Source organism: Pristiophorus japonicus, unplaced genomic scaffold, assembly GCF_044704955.1.
Source record: "Pristiophorus japonicus isolate sPriJap1 unplaced genomic scaffold, sPriJap1.hap1 HAP1_SCAFFOLD_1442, whole genome shotgun sequence".
In the NCBI taxonomy this organism is placed as follows: Eukaryota; Metazoa; Chordata; class Chondrichthyes; family Pristiophoridae; genus Pristiophorus; species Pristiophorus japonicus.
This window is the reverse complement of record NW_027251116.1, coordinates 39,838-60,070: the sequence shown is the minus strand read 5'-3', so window position 1 is coordinate 60,070 and position 20,233 is coordinate 39,838. Positions and strand designations below refer to the sequence as shown.

At 53.0% G+C, this 20,233-nt stretch overlaps 1 protein-coding gene across 1 annotated transcript; it reads left to right on the top strand.

Annotated features, from left to right (window-relative positions):
• Positions 1 to 4,594: 4,594 nt before the first annotated feature.
• Positions 4,595 to 17,273, top strand: LOC139242692 (mediator of RNA polymerase II transcription subunit 19-like). Its single transcript, XM_070870484.1, has 6 exons — positions 4,595 to 4,857; positions 8,206 to 8,328; positions 13,674 to 13,807; positions 14,044 to 14,140; positions 14,559 to 14,653; positions 16,981 to 17,273. Exons 1-6 carry the CDS (start codon positions 4,656 to 4,658, stop codon positions 17,047 to 17,049), a joined length of 720 nt encoding a protein of 239 aa, XP_070726585.1. The 5' UTR covers positions 4,595 to 4,655; the 3' UTR covers positions 17,050 to 17,273.
• The last annotated feature ends 2,960 nt before the right edge of the window (positions 17,274 to 20,233 follow it).

The following is a 20,233-nucleotide window of genomic DNA, read 5'->3' as shown; positions in this document are numbered from 1 at the left end:
ATTTTAATGACTCACCCTCACCCCCGCGTGTGGGTCCAGCTTGTGCAGAGCTGATTCTTTTTCTGCCAGTGCGACTCAGCAAGGCAGCAACCCTCTGCTCCAGGGGTGAGAGTTGGTGCAGATTTGCCGGACCTCCTCCTGTTCTAAGTCTCTCCCTTTTGTTGCGGGCCAATTTCTTCTGCAAAGGTGAAAATAGTAATTTTCAGACATGTTGCGCTTCTCATGGGTGGGACACATACAGATGCTCACATTTTCCATTGCAATTCAATTTAAAGATGAAGATATTACTTACACTCACTACTTGACCAAGGTCCTGCCATTTCTTCTTGCACTGGCTTCCAGATCTTGCGGTGTTGACCCCTGCGGAGTATTCTTCTGCAACTAGATTCCATCTTTTCCTCATTTCCTTGGGTGAAACATTTGACGGACCACTCTTGCTGATATCCAGCTCCAGCCATTTCTCCTCAATGACAGTTACTAGTTTCTCCGTTTCCTCACGGAGGAAATTCTTTGTTCGTCTTGCACCGCTCTTGCACCATTCGTCTGTTGGACTCAAACGCAGGTAATGTTCAAAAATCACACTTCTCACCTTTCTTCCACCAATCCAGCGCTCCTTTCCACTCCCCCAGCCGCACAAAAATCAATATTCAAACCTTATCTTTATATATGGTCCAGTACCAATGATACTGTGGACGCTCTCCCTTTAATTGGCCGATTGCCAAGCTTCCTGTTGCACTGCGTATGGTGCGCAAGATGAACCGCCCATCGCACATGCGCGCACGCTCAAGCAGACATGCGCCTCTCTGCCGGCACTGCACAAAACGCTGGGCCCAAGCCTCCCCTGCCCCCCCCCAGGCTGTCGAATCCAGAAATCCTATCCTTGTTTGCCAATGTGATATAGAAACATAGAAAATAGGTGCAGGAGTAGGCCATTTGGCCCTTCGAGCCTGTACCGCCATTCAATAAGATCATGGCTGATCATTCACCTCAGTACCCCTTTCCTGCTTTCTCTCCATACCCCTTGATCCACTTTAACCGTAAGGGCCATATCTAACTCCCCCTTGAATATATCCAGTGAACTGGCATCAACAACTCTCTGCGGTAGGGAATTCCACAGGTTAACAACTCTCTGAGTGAAGAAGTTTCTCCTCACTTCAGTCCTGAATGGCCTACCTCTTATCCTAAGACTATGTCCCCTGGTTCTGTACTTCCCCAACATCGGGAACATTCTTCCTGCATCTAACCTGTCCAGTCCCATCAGAATCTTATATGTTTCTATGAAATCCCCTCTCATCCTTCTAAACACCAGTGAATAAAAGTCCAATTGATCCAGTCTCTCCTCATATGACAGTCCAGCCATCCCTGGAATCAGTCTGGTGAACCTTCGCTGCATTCCCTCAATAGCAAGAACGTCCTTCCTCAGATTAGGAGACCAAAACCGAACACAGTATTCCAGGTGAGGCCTCACCAAGGCCCTGTACAACTGCAGTAAGACCTCCCTGCTCCTGTACTCAAATCCCCTACTATGAAGGCCAACAAACCATTTGCCTTCTTCACCGCCTGATGTACCTGCATGCCAACTTTCAGTGACTGATGAACCATGACACCCAGGTCTCGTTGCACCTCCCCTTTTCCTAATCTGCCACCATTCAGATAATATTCTGCCTTCGTGTTTTTGCCCCCAAAATGGATAACCTCACAATTATCCACATTATATTATACTGCATCTGCCATGCACTTGCCCACTCACTTAACCTGTCCAAGTCACCCTGCAGCCTCTTAGTGTCCTCCTCACAGCTCACACCGCCACCCAGTTTAGTGTTATCTGCAAACTTGGAGATATTACATTCAATTCCTTCATCCAAATCGTTAATGTATGTCATGTATCTCACACTACTGTACATAACTGTATCTTACCACGCTATACATGACTGTAACTAGAGATGACCTGTAACCACAAGCTTACCTTACCACCAGGGGTGCACTTGCAGGAGACACTGGATACCTGTTCCAGACATGTATATAAAGACAGGTCTCAGGCAAGTGTGGGATTCGAGAGCTGTGTAATAAAGGTGCAGGTCCTGAGTGACCTTGACTTCAGTATGTGCCTCGTGTGAATCTGTACTGCAGGGACAGGACTTTACAGTATATTGTAAAGAGCTGGGGTCCCAGCACTGAGCCCTGCGGCACTCCACTATTTTTTACGACATCGCTAAGCACAGTACACACAAGATGGCGGTGCAGGAACTTGTCAGGTGACTTTTATTGTATTTACAACAGTAGTTGCATTGCCATAGTAGTACACCTTGGAGGTGGTACAACCACAGGTCGGGGCTATAAATAGAGCTGGAGCATGCGAGCCGCTCCAAGTGTGCGACGGCTTCGAGGTGGGTGACTGGGTGACCTCCTCAGGATCCTGGTCGCCATTTGGTGCATCGGCTGGGCCCTGGTAAAGCAGAGGAGCATGGAAGGTCGTGGCGGATTTGCGACGAGTGATCAGGGCAGAGAAGTGATGAGGGATCGTGGCTTGAGATGTGGTGGGTGATCGTGACGGAGGTTCGGCGAATGTTTGGTGCAGAGGTGCGCCGAGTGTTTTTGTGGCGGAGCAGCGGTGAGGGATCGTGGTGGAGGTGCGGCGAATGTTTGTGGTGGAGGAGCGGCGAGAGATCGTGCTGGAGGTGCAGCGAGTGAGGTTACAGGGATCAGAAGAGCCGAGGGCCCAGGGGCAGCAGGGGCCTGCCCACACTGTGCGATATGTGCGCGCACTAGGTCCGTGCAGCAGAGCAAGTCTCCAGTCGTCCTGGTTCAACCCTTGCCACGGGATAAAGGCCGAGCTCTGTCGAGCCTGTGTGGTGGCTGATGTGCAGCGGTCACCACACGTGAATAAAATCCACACACAGGCATCTTCCACCCCCTCGATTGGAGTTCAGGACCTGGAACATCGGGTCCTTCATTGAAACATCTGTGAACTCATGTGGAAGCAAGTCATCCTGGTTCCAGGGATCGCCTATGATGATGACGGTACAACGGAGGTTCACTCGATTGATTCCTGGGATGAGAGGGCTGTCTTATGATGAGAGATTGTGCAGAATGGGCCTAAACTCTCTGGAGTTTAGAAGAATGAGAGGTGATCTCACTGAAACATACACGATTCTGAAGGAGGTAGATGCTGAGAGGTTGGAATGTCACTTAATACCCAGAAGAGGAGGAATTTCTTCTCTCAGAGGGTTGTAAATCTGTGGAATTCTCTGCCTCAGCGAGCTGTGGAAGCTGGGACATTAAATAAATTTAAGACAGAAATAGACAGTTTCTTAAACGATAAGGGAATGAGGGGTTATGGGGAGCGGGTGGGGAAGTGGAGCTGAGTCCATGATCGTATTAAATGGCGGAGCAGGCTCGAGGGGCCATATGGCCTACTCCTGCTCCTATTTCTTATGTTCTTATGCTGTTTCACCATTGAAACATATCACTTTCATATACCAGATACTGAAATATATAGAATAAAATTCACACTTGCACACCAGAAACTGATAGGTCTAGATTAAAACCCACACTCATAGACCGGAAACTGACAGGTACAGATTAAACCCCACACTTTTTACCAGAAACTGATGGTTGGGCCTCTACTCATTGGAGTTCAGCAGACTGAGAGGTGATCTTATTGAAACTTATAAGATACTGAGGGGGCTCGACAGGGGAGATGCAGAGAGGATGTTTCCCCTCGTGGGGGAAATCTAGAACTAGGGGGCATAGTTTCAGAATAAGTGGCCGCCCTTTTAAAACTGAGATGAGGAGGAATTCCCACTCTCAGAGGGTTGTAAATCTGTGGAATTCTCTGCCCCAGAGAGCAGTGGAGGCTGGGTCATTGAATATATTTAAGGTGGAGATAGACAGATTTTCGAGCGATAAGGGAGTCAAGGGTTATGGGGAGCGGGCAGGGAAGTGGAGCTGAGCCCATGGTCAGACCAGCCATGATCTTATTAAATGGCGGAGCAGGCCCAGGGGCAGGTGTCCGACTCCTGCTCCTATTTCTTCTGTCAAAGGCGCTATATAAATACAAGTTGTTGTTGTTGTTGTTCCTCCACGTCAACCAAGGGCAACAACAACACTCAGTGGCTGCACCCGCCTCCCCGTGATTGGCGGGCATATAAATGATCGACGTCTGGTCCGACCAATCGCGTTGGTTGGTCGGTGGCAGAGCGGGCGGCAGCAATATCGCCCGCTCGTCATTGGCCGGCTCTGCCCACCCACCAGCAGCTCCTGCCACTGCCATTGGTTAGTGCCCACGTCAATCATTTGGGGGGGGGGGCAGACGCCACGCCGCTGCCTGATTGGCCCAACGCCCCGTCAATCATTATTGTGGTGGACGGTTACAAGATGAAAGGCGCCTCTCGATTGGTTGGACCCCGATAGCCGTTGATCTGATTGGTCCAGCATGGGGGGAGGGAGGAGCTCCCTCCTTTGGCACCAAGCGGGAGATTCTGATTGGTGCGGCGGGGGCGGATGGAGGAACGTCACTCGGATTTTCCAGTTGACGTCATGACGTCGCTTCCACCGCCCACTGACGTCACGGCGCAAAGACACAGCTTCCTCCGCTCCGGACGGTTCGGAGAGCGCAAGATGGCGGCGGGAAGCTGAGGGCTCGGCGGCAGAAGATGGAAGCCATGAACACGCTGTTCTCGCCCAGCGACTCCGCCGTGCTCGCCGCGGCGTCGCCCGCCATGGGCCCTTTCGCCAAGCAGCCGGCGGGGGGGGCGGGGGCGGCGCCGGCAGGCGGAGCGGACGAGACGCTGCGCAAAACGGGCGGCGGCGGCGGCCTTTTAAACCAGCCCTTCTACGTCATGAGAGAGTTGCCAGGTGACCGCCCGCTGCTTGATGGGCGGCGCCGCCAGCCAATGGGCAGCCTGGCCGCTTCCGACCAATGGGAGACAGAGGGGGAGGGACTTCGTCTGCCTTTGTGATAATGGAGCTGGTGGGGGGGACCGTTGTGACGTCAGACTCTGACCTTTCACCCCTCTGGGAGGTTCACTGCACTCCTGGACAAAGGGGGAACAATGGCCCCTCTCCATGGTTGGATGGGGGTAATGGGTCAGATTCTGACCTATCGCTCTCTGGGACCTGGCGGGCGGGTGCAGATCCATACCCCCTCGACAAGTGCGTCAAATGGAAAGCATGCCAATATCCGCCAGGGCACACATCCCTCGGCTTGGCTCAGTGGGTAGCACTCTCGCCTCTGAGTCCGAAGGTTGCGAGTTCGAGACCCACGCCAGAGATACAAGCACAAAAATCCAGGCCGACGCTTCCCGTGCCAGTGCTGAGGGAGTGCCGCACTGTGGGAGGGGCAGTACTGAGGGAGTGCCGCACTGTGGGAGGGGCAGTACTGAGGGAGTACAGCACTGTGGGAGGGGCAGTACTGAGGGGGCACCGCACTGTGGGAGGGGCAGTACTGAGGGAGTGCCGCACTGTCGGAGGGGCAATACGGAGGGAGTACAGCACTGTGGGAGGGGCAGTACTGAGGGTGAGCCGCACTGTCGGGGCAGTACTGAGGGAGCGCTGCACTGTCGGAGGGGTAGTACTGAGGGAGCCCTGTGTTACTGACTATCTGTACTAATGTTAATCCAACTCTCTCACACACTCAGTAACCCCTCTCCCCCAGCGCCCTGTGTCACTGACTATCTGTACTGATGTTAATCCAGCTCCCTCACACTGACACATAAGAAATAGGAGCAGGAGTAGGCCATACGGCCCCTCGAGTCTGCTCTGCCATTTAATACGATCATGGCTGATCCGATCATGGACTCGGGTCCATTTCCCTGGCTGCTCCCCATAACCCCTTATCCCCTTATCGCTTAAGAAACTGTCTATCTCGGTCTTAAAGTTATTCAATGACCCAGCTTCCACAGCTCTCTGAGGCAGCGAATTCCACAGATTTACAACCCTCTGAGAGAAGAAATTCCTCCTCATCTCGGTTTTAAATGGATGGCCCCTTATTCTAAGATTATGCCCTCTAGTTCTAGTCCCCCATCAGTGGAAACATCCTCTCTGCATCCAACTTGTCAAGCCCCCTCATAATCTTATACGTTTCGATAAGATCACCTCTCATTCTTCTGAATTCCAATGAGTAGAGGCCCAACCTACTCGGCGCGGGGTTCAGTGCTGGGGCCCCAGCTATTTACAATATACATGAATGATTTAGACGAGGGGATTAAATGTAGTATCTCCAAATTAACGGATGACACGAAGTTGGGTGGCAGTGTGAGCTGCGAGGAGGATGCTAAGAGGCTGCAGGGTGACTTGGACAGGTTAGGTGAGTGGGCAAATGCATGGCAGATGCAATATAATGTGGATAAATATGAGGTTATCCACTTTGGTGGCAAAAACAGGAAGGCAGAATATTATCTGAATGGCGGCAGATTAGGAAAAGGGGAGATGCAACGAGACCTGGGTGTCTTGCACATCAATCGTTGAAGGTAGGCATGCAGATACAGCAGGCAGTAAAGAAAGCAAACGGCATGCTGGCCTTCATCGTGAGTGGATTTGAATATAAGAGCAGCGAGGTCTTGCTGCAGTTGTACAGGGCCTTGGTGAGACCACACCTTGAGTACTGTGTACAGTTTTGGTCTCCTAATCTGAGGAAGGACGTTCTTGCTATTGAGGGAGTGCAGCGAAGGTTCACCAGGGTGATTCCCGGGATGGCAGGACTGACATATGAGGAAAGACTGGATCGGCTGGTCTTATACTCACTGGAATTTAGAAGAATGCGAGGGGATCTCATAGAAACATAAAATTCTGACGGGACTGGACAGGTTAGATGCAGGAAGAATTTTCCTGATGTTGGGGGAAGTCCAGAGCCAGGGGTCACAGTCTAAGGATAAGGGGTAAGCCAAAAGGACCGAGATGAGGAGAAACATTTTCACCCAGAGAGTTGTGAACCTGTGGAATTCTCTACCACAGAAAGTTGTTGATTACAATTCAAAAGGGAGTTAGATGTGGCCCTTACGGCTAAAGGGATCAGGGGGTATGGAGAGAAGGCTGGGGTGGGGTACTGAGGTTGAGTGATCAGCCATGATCATATTGAATGGTGGTGCAGGCTCGAAGGGCCGAATGGCCTACTCCTGCACCTATTTTCTATGTTTCTATAAGTCAACCCCTTCATCTCTGGAATCAACCTAGTGAACCTTCTCTGAACTGTCTCCAAAGCAAGTATATCTTTTCTTAAATATGGAAACCAAAACTGCACGCAGTATTCCAGGTGTGGCCTCACGAATACCGTGTATAACTGTTGCAAGACTTTCCTGCTTTTATATTCCATCCCTTTAGAAATAAAGGCCAAGATTCCATTGGCCTTCCTGATCACTTGCTGTACCTGCATACTATCCTTTTGTGTTTCATGCACAAGTACTCCCAGGTCCCGCTGTACTGCAGCACTTTGCAATTTTTCTCCATTTAAATAATAACTTGCTCTTCGATTTTTTTTCTGCCAAAGTGCATAACCTCACACTTTCCAACATTATACTCTATCTGCCAAATTTTTGCCCACTCACTTAGCCTGTCTATGTCCTTTTCGCAGGTTTTTTGTGTCCTCCTCACACATTGCTTTTTCTCCCATCTTTGTATCGTCAGCAAACTTGGCTACGTTACACTCAGTCCCTTCTTCCAAGTGCTGCTAATAAGTCGTCACTCAGTATCTCCTTTCCCCCCAGCACCCTGTGTCACTGACTATCTCTACTGATGTTAATCCAGCTCCCTCACACTGTCACTCAGTAACCCCTCCCCCAGCACCCTGTGTTACTGACTGTATCCCTACTGATGTTAATCCAGCTCCCTCACATTGTCACTCAGTAACCTCTCTCCCCCAGTGCCCTGTGTTACTGACTGTATCTATACTGATGTTAATCCAGCTCCCTCACACTGTCACACAGTAACCCCTCTCCCCCAGTGCCCTGTGTTACTGACTGTATCTATACTGATGTTAATCCAGCTCCCTCACACTATCACTCAGTAACCCCTCTCCCAGCGCCTTGTGTTACTGACTGTATCTCTACTGATGCTAATCCAGCTCCCTCGCATCCCTGATTTAATTGAATAGTGGAACAAGCTCGAGGGACTGAATGGCCTCTTCCCAGTTTGTACGTGCGCGGAATTGTCCTGAACTTCACTCAGATTTACGTCTATTTTATTTTTTTCAAACATCCTTGTTTGCAGGGGGCACAGACCTCACTGGAAGCACCAATCTCATCACCCACTACAATCTGGAGCACGCCTACAACAAATTCTGCGGGAAGAAGGTGAAGGACAAGCTGAGTAACTTCTTGCCGGACCTGCCAGGTACGTAAAGGAGAGAAGTGGTGAGCTGCAGCGAGGGAAGCCTTGGGACGAGGCGGCTGATGGTACGGCCGCCGATGGTGGAGCGATTAAAATTTGGCGATATGCAAGAGGCCAGAATTGGAGGAACGCGGAGATTTTGGAGGGTTGTAGGGCTGTAGGAGGTTACAGAGATAGGGAGGGTTGTAGGGGCTGGAGGAGGTTACAGAGATAGGGAGGGTTGTAGGGCTGGAGGAGGTTACAGAGATAGGGAGGGTTGTCGGGGCTGGAGAAGGTTACAGAGATAGGGAGGGTTGTAGGGGCTGGAGGAGGTTACAGAGATAGGGAGGGTTGTAGGGGCTGGAGGAGGTTACAGAGATAGGGAGGGTTGTAGGGCTGTAGGAGGTTACAGAGATAGGGAGGGTTATAGGAGCTGGAGGAGGTTACAGAGATAGGGAGGGTTATAGGGACTGGAGGAGGTTACAGAGATAGGGAGGGTTGTAGGGGCTGGAGGAGGTTACAGAGATAGGGAGGGTTGTAGGGGCTGGAGGAGGTTACAGAGATGGGCAGGGTTGTAGGGGCTGGAGGAGTTTAGAGTTAGGGAGGGTTATAGTGCTCAAGGAGGTTATAGTGGGCTGGAGGAGGTTACAGAGATAGGGAGGGTTGTAGGGGCTGGAGGAGGTTACAGAGATAGGGAGGGTTGTAGAGGCTGGAGGAGTTTAGAGTTAGGGAGGGTTATAGTGCTCGAGGAGGTTACAGAGGGCTGGAGGAGGTTACAGAGATAGAAGGGTTGTAGGGGCTGGAGGAGGTTACAGAGATAGGGAGGGTTGTAGGGGCTGGAGGAGGATGAGAATTTTGAAATCGAGGCGTTGTTTAACCGGGAGCCAGTGTAGGTCAGTGTGCAAAGGGGTGATGGGTGAGCGGGACTTGGTGCGAGTTAGGACACGGGCTGCCGAGTTTTGGATTACCTCTAGTTTACGTAGTGTGGAAGGTGGAAGGCCAGCCAGGAGTAAGTTGTGGAGTAGTCAAGTCTAAAGGTAACAAAGGCATGGATGAGGGTTTCAGCAGCAGAAGAGCTGAGGCAGGGGCAGAGGCAGGCGATGTTACTGAGGTGGAAAACGGTGGTTTTAGTTATGCCGCGGGATATGTGGCTGGAAACTCATTTCAGGGTCAAATATGACACCGAGGTTGTGAACAGTCTTGTTCTCCCTCAGATTGATGCTCGGGAGAAGGATGGAGTCAGTGGTTAGGGAACGGAGATTGTGGCGGGGACCAAAGATAATGGCTTCAGTCTCCCCAATATTTAATTGGAGAAAATTTCTGCTCATCCATTACTGGATGTCTGACTAGCAGTCTGACAATTTAGAGACCGGGGTCGAGAGAAGTGGTGGAGAGGTGGAGCTGGGTGTCATCAGCGTACATGTGGAACCTGACTCCGTGTTTTCGGATGATATCGCCAAGGGGCAGCAGATAGATGAGAAATAGGAGGGGACCAAGGATAGATCCTTGGGGAACACCAGAGGTAATGATGTGGGGGTGGTGAAGAGAAGCCATTGTTGGAGATTCTCTGGCTATGATTGGATAGATAAGAATGGAACCAGGCGAGTGCAGTCACACCCAGCTGGATGATGGTGGAGAGGTGTTGGAGGGTGATGGAGTGATCAACTGTGTCAAAGGCTGCAGACAGGGCGAGGAGGACAAGGAGGGATAGTTTACCTTTGTCACACTCACAAAGTATGTCATTTGTGACTTTGATGAGAGTTGTTTCGGTAATGTGGCAGGGGCAGAAACCAGATTGAAGAGATTCAAACATGGAATTCATGGAAAGCTGGTCACGGATTTGGGAGTCAACAGCAAAGGGAGGTTGGAGATGGAGCGATAGCTAGCAACGCACAGTGGTTGGTTGTAGGGAGGAATTGTAAGGCAGAAGGAGGTTACAGAACTAGGGAGGGTTGTAGAGCTGGAGGAGGTTACAGAGATAGGGAAGGTTGTAGGGGCTGGAGGAGGTTACAGAGATAGGGAGGGTTGTAAGGCTGGAGGAGGTTACAGAGATAGGGAAGGTTGTAGGGGCTGGAGGAGGTTACAGAGATAGGGAGGGTTGTAAGGCTGGAGGAGGTTACAGAGATAGGGAGGGTTGTAAGGCTGGAGGAGGTTACAGAGATAGGGAGGGGTGTAGGGGCTGGAGGAGGTTATAGAGATAGGGAGGGTTGTAGGGGCTGGAGGAGGTTACAGAGATAGGGAGGGTTGTAAGGCTGGAGGACGTTACAGAGATAGGGAGGGTTGTAGGGGCTGGAGGAGGTTACAGAGATAGGGAGTGTGTAGGGTCTGGAGGAGGTTACAGAGATAGGGAGGGGTGTAGGGCTGGAGGAGGTTACAGAGATAGGGAGTGGTGTAGGGGCTGGAGGAGGTTACAGAGATGGGGAGGGTTGTAGGGGATGGTGGAGGTTACAGAGATAGGGAGGGTTGTAGGGGATGGTGGAGGCTACAGAGATAGAAACATAGAAACATAGAAAATAGGTGCAGGAGGAGGCCATTCAGCCCTTTGAGCCTGCACCGCCATTCAATGAGTTCATGGCTGAACATGCAACCTCAGTACCCCATTCCTGCTTTCTCACCATACCCCTTGACCCCCCTAGTAGTAAGGACTACATTTAACTCCTTTTTGAATATATTTAGTGAATTGGCCTCAACAACTTTCTGTGGTAGAGAATTCCACAGGTTCACCTCTCTCTGGGTGAAGAAGTTTCTCCTCATCTCGGTCCTAAATGGCTTACCCCTTATCCTTAGACTGTGACACCTGGTTCTGGACCTTTGCTCAATATCCTTTCATACCCTTACCCAACAAAATTAATTGACCAGTCTTGACAATGTCAATTGACTCAGCAACCATAGTTTCAGATTTTCACTAAATTTTGAGAGAAAAAGTGTTTCCTAATTTCACTCCTAAATTGCCTACCTCGTGTCCTGGATTCTCCCACCAGAGGAAATAGTTTCTCCGCATCTTCCCCATCAAATCCCTTTATCATTTTAAAGGCCTTAATTAGACCGCCCACTCAACCTTCTGAACACAAGGCAATAGAAGTAAGTTTATGCAGCCTGTACTCAATTTAACCTTTCAAGCATTGGTATCATTCTGATGAATCTGCGTTGCACTCCTGATAACTAAAATTAATTCCTCACTATCGAGAACGAGTGAGGAATCCATTTTGTAAGTGAGGAAAAAACCGTAAGGTTAAAAATCTGCATAACTTTACAGACAGTGGAGTCTTCACAGTGCTGTCGTGTGTCAGCATTTTCTATTTTCGTGTCATACCGTCTGCATCTGCAGGATTTTTTTCTTTCACCAATTTCCCCCATTTTGGCTGAGGTATTAAATGAGTACTTTGTACCTGTTTTCGCTGGAGAAGAGGATGCTGCCAATGTAGCAGCAGTAAAGGAGGAGACAGTCGCAACATTAGATAGGATAAAATAGATAGAGGATGAAATTAAAAGGTTGGCAGTCATCAAAGTAGAAAAGTCACCTTCTCCGGATGTGATGCAGCCTAGGTTATTGAGGGAAGTAAGGGTGGAAATTCCAGTGGCTCTGGCCACAATCTTCCAATCCTTGTTGAATATGGGGTTGGTGCCAAAGGACAGGAGGGTTGCAAGTGTTACACCTGTTTAAATAAGGGGAGGGGAATAAACTCGGCACCGACAGGCCAGTCAGGGAGTGGTGTAGGGGCTGGAGGAGGTTACAGAGATGGGGAGGGTTGTAGGGGATGGTGGAGGTTACAGAGATAGGGAGGGTTGTAGGGCTGGAGGAGGTTACAGAGATAGGGAGGGTTGTAGGGGCTGGAGGAGGTTACAGAGATAGGGAGGGTTGTAGGGGATGGAGGAGATTACTGAGATAGGGAGGGGTGTAGGGGCTGGAGGAGGTTACAGTGATAGGGAGGGTTGTAGGGCTGGAGGAGGTTACAGAAATAGGGAGCGTTGTAGGGCTGGAGAAGGTTACAGAGATAGGGAGGGTTGTAGGGGCTGGAGGAGGTTACAGAGATAGGGAGAATTGTAGGGGCTGGAGGAGGTTACATGGGGCTGGAGGAAAACACTGTCTTCCCCTGTTCCGTATCGTTGAATTACAGAATGATTCCAGCACAGAAGGCGGCCATTTGACCCCTCGAGCCCGTGTCGGCTCTCTGCAGGAGCACTTCAGTGCGTCCCACTCCCCCCGCCCTATCGCCATAGACCTACAATTTTTTTTCCTTCAGGTACTTATCTAGCTCCCTTTTGAAAGCCACGATTGAGTCTGCCTCCACCACCCTTTCAGGCCGTGCATTCCAGATCCTAACCACTCGCTGCGTAAAATATTAATCCCTCATGTCGCCTTTTTTCTTTTTGCCATTCACCTTAAAATCTGTGTCCTCTGGTTGTCGACCCTATCGCCAAACTGAACAGTTTCTCCCTATCTTTCCCACATGACAACAGTGACTACACTCCAAAAGTACTTGATTGGCTGTAAAACGCCTTGAGATGTCCGGTGGTCGTGAAAGGCGCTATATAAATGCAAGTCTTTTCATTTTATCTACTGTGTCCAGGCGTGTCATGATTTTGAACACCTCTATCAAATCTCCTCTCAACCTCTGTTCCAAAGAGAACAACCGCAGTCTATCCACGTAACTGAAGTCCCTCATCGCTGGAACCATTCTCGTAAATTTTGTCTGCACCCTCTCTAAGTCCTTCACATCCTAAAGTGCGGGGCCCAGAATTGGACACAATACTCCAGTTGAGGCCGAGCCAGTGTTTTATAGCTCCTTGCTTTTGTACTTTATGTCTCTGTTCATGAAGCCCAGGATCCCGTAAGCTTTTTAACCGCTTTCTCAACCTGCCCTGCCACCTTCAACGATTTGTGCACATATACCCCCAGGTCTCTCTGTTCCTGCAGCCCCTTTAGGATTGTACCCTTTAGTTTATATTTCTTTCCAAAATGTATCACTTTGCACTTCTCTGTGTTAAATTTCATCTGCCACCTGTCCGCCCATTTCACCAGTCTATGTGTTCCTGAAGTCTATCACTGCCCTCCTCACTGTTCACTATACTTCCAAGTTTTGTGTCATCTGCAAATTTTGAAATGGTGCCCTGTATTAATGTATCCAAGTCATTAATGTATATCAAGCAAAGCAGTGGTCCCAGACCGACCCCTGGGGAACACCACTGTATAAAACAACCGTTCACCACTGCTCTCTTGTTTCCTGTCACTGAGCCAATTCCGTATCCATGCTGCCACTGTCCCTTTTATTCCACGGGCTTCAACTTTGCTGCCAAGCCGATTACGTGGCACTTTGTCGAACGCCTTTTGCACGTAATCTCACAGGATGTGCCTCTGTTTGATGCAGGAATGATTGACATGCCTGGCTCCCAAGACAACAGCAGCCTGCGCTCCCTGATTGAGAAACCGCCCATCTGTGGCAACTCGTTTAACCTGCTGACTGGCACCCTACTCACTGGATTCCGATTACACACGGGCCCGGTAAGGAGCAGCTCACTTGCACGGTGCAGACATACGAATGTCAGAACTCGCACGTGTCATTTTTACCCAGGCCATCAGTTCCAGCCTTGTGCAGAGTTAGCAATTCGCCTGCCCGGTCCTGGTACTGAGCCCCGCGGAGCAGATGAAACTCTGTTCCGGGGACACACTCCAGCCGATCTGGTGCACAGCGCGCAGTGTCGCCTCACTAACCGTTCCTCTCCCCTCGCTCTCTGCAGCTCCCAGAGCAATACCGCCTGATGCATATCCAACCTCCGAAGAAGAAGAACAAAAACAAGCACAAACACAGCCGGACACAGGACCCAGTCCCGCCAGGTGGGTAGCTGGACAATGGATTGTGGGATACAGGAGGAGTCAGCCCTGTCCCACCAGGTGGGTAACTGGGCAATGGATTGTGGGATATAGGAGGAGTCAGTCCGCCAGGTGGGTAACTGGGCAATGGATTGTGGGATACAGGAGGAGTCAGTCCGCCAGGTGGGTAACTAGCAAGTTAATTGTGGGATACAGGAGTCAGCCCTGTCCCACCAGGTGGGTAATGGGCAATGGATTGTGGGATACAGGAGGACTGGGTGGGAGGGAGAGGGGAGGGTGTATGGTGAGGAGAGCGCGAAGTGGGTGGGAGGGAGCGTGGTGGGGGCACTGCCATGTTTAAATCGCCGCCCGCCCTGGTTTTGTTTGCCACCTCGTTATCTCGTCGCATTTTAATTCTGTCTCATTCCACTCCCGCCCACAGAAACTCCCTCTGACTCCGACCACAAGAAGAAGAAGAAGAAGAAAGACGATGATCCCGATCGGAAGAAGAAAAAGAAGGAAAAGAAGAAGAAGAAGGTGAGCCGGGTCTGTCCATCAGTGACTGGGAGCGGGGGAAACCGGGCCAATCCATCAGTGACTGGGAGCGGGGGAAACCGGGCCAATCCATCAGTGACTGGGAGCAGGGGAAACCGGGCCAATCCATCAGTGACTGGGAGCGGGGGAAACCAGGCCAATCCATCAGTGACTGGGAGCAGGGGAAACCGGGTCAGTCCATCAGTGACTGGGAGCAGGGGAAACCGGGCCAATCCATCAGTGACTGGGAGCGGGGGAAACCGGGCCAATCCATCAGTGACTGGGAGCGGGGGAAACCGGGCCAATCCATCAGTGACTGGGAGCAGGGGAAACTGGGCCAATCCATCAGTGACTGGGAGCAGGGGAAACCGGGCCAATCCATCAGTGACTGGGAGCGGGGGAAACCGGGCCAATCCATCAGTGACTGGGAGCGGGGGAAACCGGGCCAATCCATCAGTGACTGGGAGCGGGGGAAACCGGGCCAATCCATCAGTGACTGGGAGCAGGGGAAACCGGGCCAATCCATCAGTGACTGGGAGCGGGGGAAACCGGGCCAATCCATCAGTGACTGGGAGCGGGGGAAACCGGGCCAATCCATCAGTGACTGGGAGCGGGGGAAACCGGGCCAATCCATCAGTGACTGGGAGCAGGGGAAACCGGGCCAATCCATCAGTGACTGGGAGCGGGGGAAACCGGGCCAATCCATCAGTGACTGGGAGCGGGGGAAACCGGGCCAATCCATCAGTGACTGGGAGCGGGGGAAACCGGGCCAATCCATCAGTGACTGGGAGCAGGGGAAACCGGGCCAATCCATCAGTGACTGGGAGCGGGGGAAACCGGGCCAATCCATCAGTGACTGGGAGCGGGGGAAACCGGGCCAATCCATCAGTGACTGGGAGCGGGGGAAACCGGGCAAATCCCATCAGTGACTGGGAGCAGGGGAAACCGGGTCAGTCCATCAGTGACTGGGAGCAGGGGAAACCGGGCCAATCCATCAGTGACTGGGAGCAGGGGAATCCGGGCCAATCCATCAGTGACTGGGAACGGGGAAAACCGGGCCAGTCCATCAGTGACCGGGAGCGGTGGGGGGAGTCAGGTCAATCCATCAGTGACGGAGCAGGGGAAACTGGGCCAATCCATCAGTGACTGGGAGCAGGGGAAACTGGGCCAATCCATCAGTGACTGGGAGCGGGGAAAACCGGGCCAATCCATCAGTGACTGGGAACGGGAAAAACTGGGCCAGTCCATCAGTGACTGGGAGCGGTGGGGGGAGTCAGGTCAATCCATCAGTGACGGAGCAGGGGAAACTGGGCCAATCCATCAGTGACTGGGAGCAGCGGGGGGGGGGGGGGGGGGGGCGCGTCGGGTCAGGTCAGTCCATCAGTGACTGGGAGCGGGGGAAACCGGGCCAATCCATCAGTGACTGGGAACGGGGAAAACCGGCCAGTCCATCATTGACAGGGAGCGGCGGGGGGGGAGTCAGGTCAGTCCATCAGTGACTGGGAGCAGGGGAAACTGGGCCAATCCATCAGTGACTGGGAGCAGCGGGGTAGGGGGAGGGGAGGGGATGGGGTGGTGTCAGGTCAGTCCATCAGTGACTGGGAGCAGGGGAAACTGGGCCAATCCATCAGTGACTGGGAGCAGGGGAAACCGGGCCAATCCATCAGTGACTGGGAGGGGTGGGGGTGGGGGCCAGGTCTGTCCATCAGTGACTGGGAGTGGGGGGGAGCTGGGTCAGTCCATCAGTGACTGGGAGTGGGGGGGAGCTGGGCCAGTTCATCAGTGACTGGGTATAGGGGGAGCTGGAGCGGATCAGTCCATCAGTGACTGGGAGCGGGGGAGCTTGGTCAGTCCATCAGTGACTGGGGTGGGGGGCAGTAGGAGCATGTCATTCCCATTCTGGGACCCTGGTCTCTTGCCCCGTGGAGCAGGGGTTTGAACCAGTACACTTGTGGAACTTTTCCGTGTTCAAAGGTACATCCAGGCCCCGGCTTCATGTGACTGAGGCGCTCTTCCCCCCCGTCCCCCTCTGCGATTCTTGGTCAACCAGAGCAGGGAAGGGCCGAGCCTGCCATTGGAAACGACCTCTTGCTGGATTTGGGTGATGACTCCCACAGTCAAATATCCCTCTGGCAGTCGCCGAATGAGTGGCTCACTTGATCGAGGAGCCTCCAGGGGTCCATCCCTCTCTCTTTCCCCACCCCCACCCCCCGAGCTGTGGGTCCTGCTCCCCAGCAAGGAGTCGGGGCGTGGAGGAGAGGAGAGGAGGGGGGCTGAGCTCAGGGCCTCGATCTGCAGACGCCTTTTTAATTCCCCATTTCCATTTGCAGAATCGGCACTGCCCTGATCACCCAGGTCTGAGCAGCTCCCAGCCCAGCAGCAGCAGCAGCCTGCGATAGAGGCACCAATCACCCACCATGGGCCCGGAGACCCGCTCCATCCCACACACTCACTTTATCTTTTTATCTCCCCCTCTCTCTCTCCCCCCCCTCTCTCTCATCTCCCCCCCTCTCTCTCTCCCCCCCTCTCTCCTCTCTCTTCCCCTCTCTCTCTCTCTTCCCCCCTCTCTCTCTCTTCCCCCCTCTCTCTCTCTTCCCCCCTCTCTCTCTCTTCCCCCCTCTCTCTCTCTCTTCCCCCTCTCTCTCTCTTCCCCCCTCTCTCTCTCTTCCCCCCTCTCTCTCTCTTCCCCCCTCTCTCTCTCTTCCCCCCTCTCTCTCTCTTCCCCCTCTCTCTCTCTTCCCCCCTCTCTCTCTCTTCCCCCCTCTCTCTCTCTTCCCCCTCTCTCTCTCTTCCCCCCTCTCTCTCTCTTCCCCCCTCTCTCTCTCTTCCCCCCTCTCTCTCTCTTCCCCCCTCTCTCTCTCTTCCCCCCTCTCTCTCTCTTCCCCCCTCTCTCTCTCTTCCCCCCTCTCTCTCTCTTCCCCCCTCTCTCTCTCTTCCCCCCTCTCTCTCTCTTCCCCCCTCTCTCTCTCTTCCCCCCTCTCTCTCTCTTCCCCCTCTCTCTCTCTTCCCCCTCTCTCTCTCTTCCCCCCCTCTCTCTCTCTTCCCCCCTCTCTCTCTCTTCCCCCTCTCTCTCTCTTCCCCCCTCTCTCTCTCTTCCCCCTCTCTCTCTCTTCCCCCTCTCTCTCTCTTCCCCCCTCTCTCTTCCCCCCTCTCTCTCTCTTCCCCCCTCTCTCTCTCTTCCCCCCTCTCTCTCTCTTCCCCCCTCTCTCTCTCTTCCCCCCTCTCTCTCTCTTCCCCCCTCTCTCTCTCTTCCCCCCTCTCTCTCTCTTCCCCCCTCTCTCTCTCTTCCCCCCTCTCTCTCTCTTCCCCCCTCTCTCTCTCTTCCCCCTCTCTCTCTCTTCCCCCCTCTCTCTCTCTTCCCCCCTCTCTCTCTCTTCCCCCCTCTCTCTCTCTTCCCCCCTCTCTCTCTCTTCCCCTCTCTCTCTCTCTTCCCCTCTCTCTCTCTCTTCCCCTCTCTCTCTCTCTTCCCCTCTCTCCTCTCTCTTCCCCTCTCTCTCTCTCTTCGCCTCTCTCTCTCTCCGCCTCTCTCTCTCTCTCTCTCTCTCTCTGCCTCTCTCTCTCTCTCTCTCTCTTTATTTCCTCTCGAGGGATGTGCCGTCTCCTCCAGCATGGCCCAGCGGCAGGGTTGAGAAACTGGAGCAGCTGATGAGGACCGGGCGGGTGGCCACAAAGCGAGGTAAATGCTGAGGTGTGGATGGGTCGCAAAAAATAACCTGCACTGAACCTCGACCGAATGGTGATGGGACGGCCTGATGCATTCATTCGGCAGCAAATCTTTTGTATTATCACTTTCCTGTGTGCAATAAATGTGTTTTTTAAGATATAACGTGTTCAATATCTCTCTGACAGTGTGTCCCCACTTTATACCCAGTGTCAGCATCGAGCGCTCCCAGGGCAGGTACAGCACGGGTTAGATACAGTGTAGGGCTCCCTCTACATTACCCTGACAGTGTGTCCCCACTTTATACCCAGTGTCAGCATCGAGTGCTCCCAGGGCAGGTACAGCACGGGTTAGATACAGTGTAGGGCTCCCTCTACATTACCCTGACAGTGTGTCCCCCACTTTATACCCAGTGTCAGCATCGAGTGCTCCCAGGGCAGGTACAGCACGGGTTAGATACAGTGTAGCGGATCATCGGAATTTCTGCTAAGACCAGAGACCCTCTAATTCTCCTTTACCATCCTGATAATGCTGATGCATAGTTGTTAGTTAGCAAACAAAATTTAACACTGAGTCACATGAAGAGTTATTCGAACAGGTGACCAAAGGCTTAATAAAAGAGGTAGGTTTTGAGGAGCCTCTTAAAAGGAGGAACGAGAGGTAGAGGCGGAGAGGTTTAGGGAGGGAGTTCCAGAGCTCAGGGCCCAGGCAGCTGCAGGGCCGGACACCGATGATGGCGCGATGAAAAGCGGGGATGCAGAAGAGGCCTGAATTATAGAAGCAAAGACATCTCGGAGGTGGAGGGGTTGAGGGGCTGGAGGAGATTCTCGAGTTGGCCATGGAGGGATTTAAAAACCTGGACGAGAATTTTTAAAGTTGAGGCATCGTTTAACCAGGAGCCAGTGTAGGTCAACGAGTATAGGTGGTGATGGGTGAATGGGACTCGGTGCGAGTTAGGGCACGGGGCAAGCAGAAACAACACATTCCCAAATAAAATGGCTTAAAGGGCCAATTAATCTCAGTTGTTTCTCATGGGACATTGCAGTTTGCAAATTGGCTGCTATTTTGACCCATGACCTTTATTTTCAGATGGGGCAGTACTGCTGCCCCTACGACCGTGCAGCGCTCCCTCAGTACTGCCCCTCCGACAGTGCAGCGCTCCCTCAGTACTGCCCCTCCCACAGTGCAGCGCTCCCTGAGTACTGCCCCTCCGACAGTGCAGCGCTCCCTCAGTACTGCCCCTCCGACAGTGCAGCGCTCCCTCAGTACTGCCCCTCCCACAGTGCAGCGCTCCCTGAGTACTGCCCCTCCGACAGTGCAGCGCTCCCTCAGTACTGCCCCTCCCACAGTACAGCGCTCCCTCAGTACTGCCCCTCCGACAGTGCAGCGCTCCCTCAGTACTGCCCCTCCGACAGGTGCAGCGCTCCTCAGTACTGCCCCTCCGACAGTGCAGCGCTCCCTCAGTACTGCCCCTCCCACAGTGCAGCGCTCCCTGAGTACTGCCCCTCCGACAGTGCAGCGCTCCCTCAGTACTGCCCCTCCCACAGTACAGCGCTCCCTCAGTACTGCCCCTCCGACAGTGCAGCGCTCCCTCAGTACTGCCCCTCCGACAGGTGCAGCGCTCCCTCAGTACTGCCCCTCCGACAGTGCAGCGCTCCCTCAGTACTGCCCCTCCGACAGTGCAGCGCTCCCTCAGTACTGCCCCTCCGACAGTGCAGCGGCTCCCTCTGTACTGCCCCTCCGACAGTGCAGCGCTCCCTCAATACTGCCCCTCCGACAGGCAGCGCTCCCTCAGTACTGCCCCTCCCACAGTGCAGCTCTCCCTCAGTACTGCCCCTCCGACAGTGCAGCGCTCCCTCAGTACTGCCCATCCCACATGCAGCGCCCCTCAGTACTGCCCCTCCGACAGTGCAGCTCTCCCT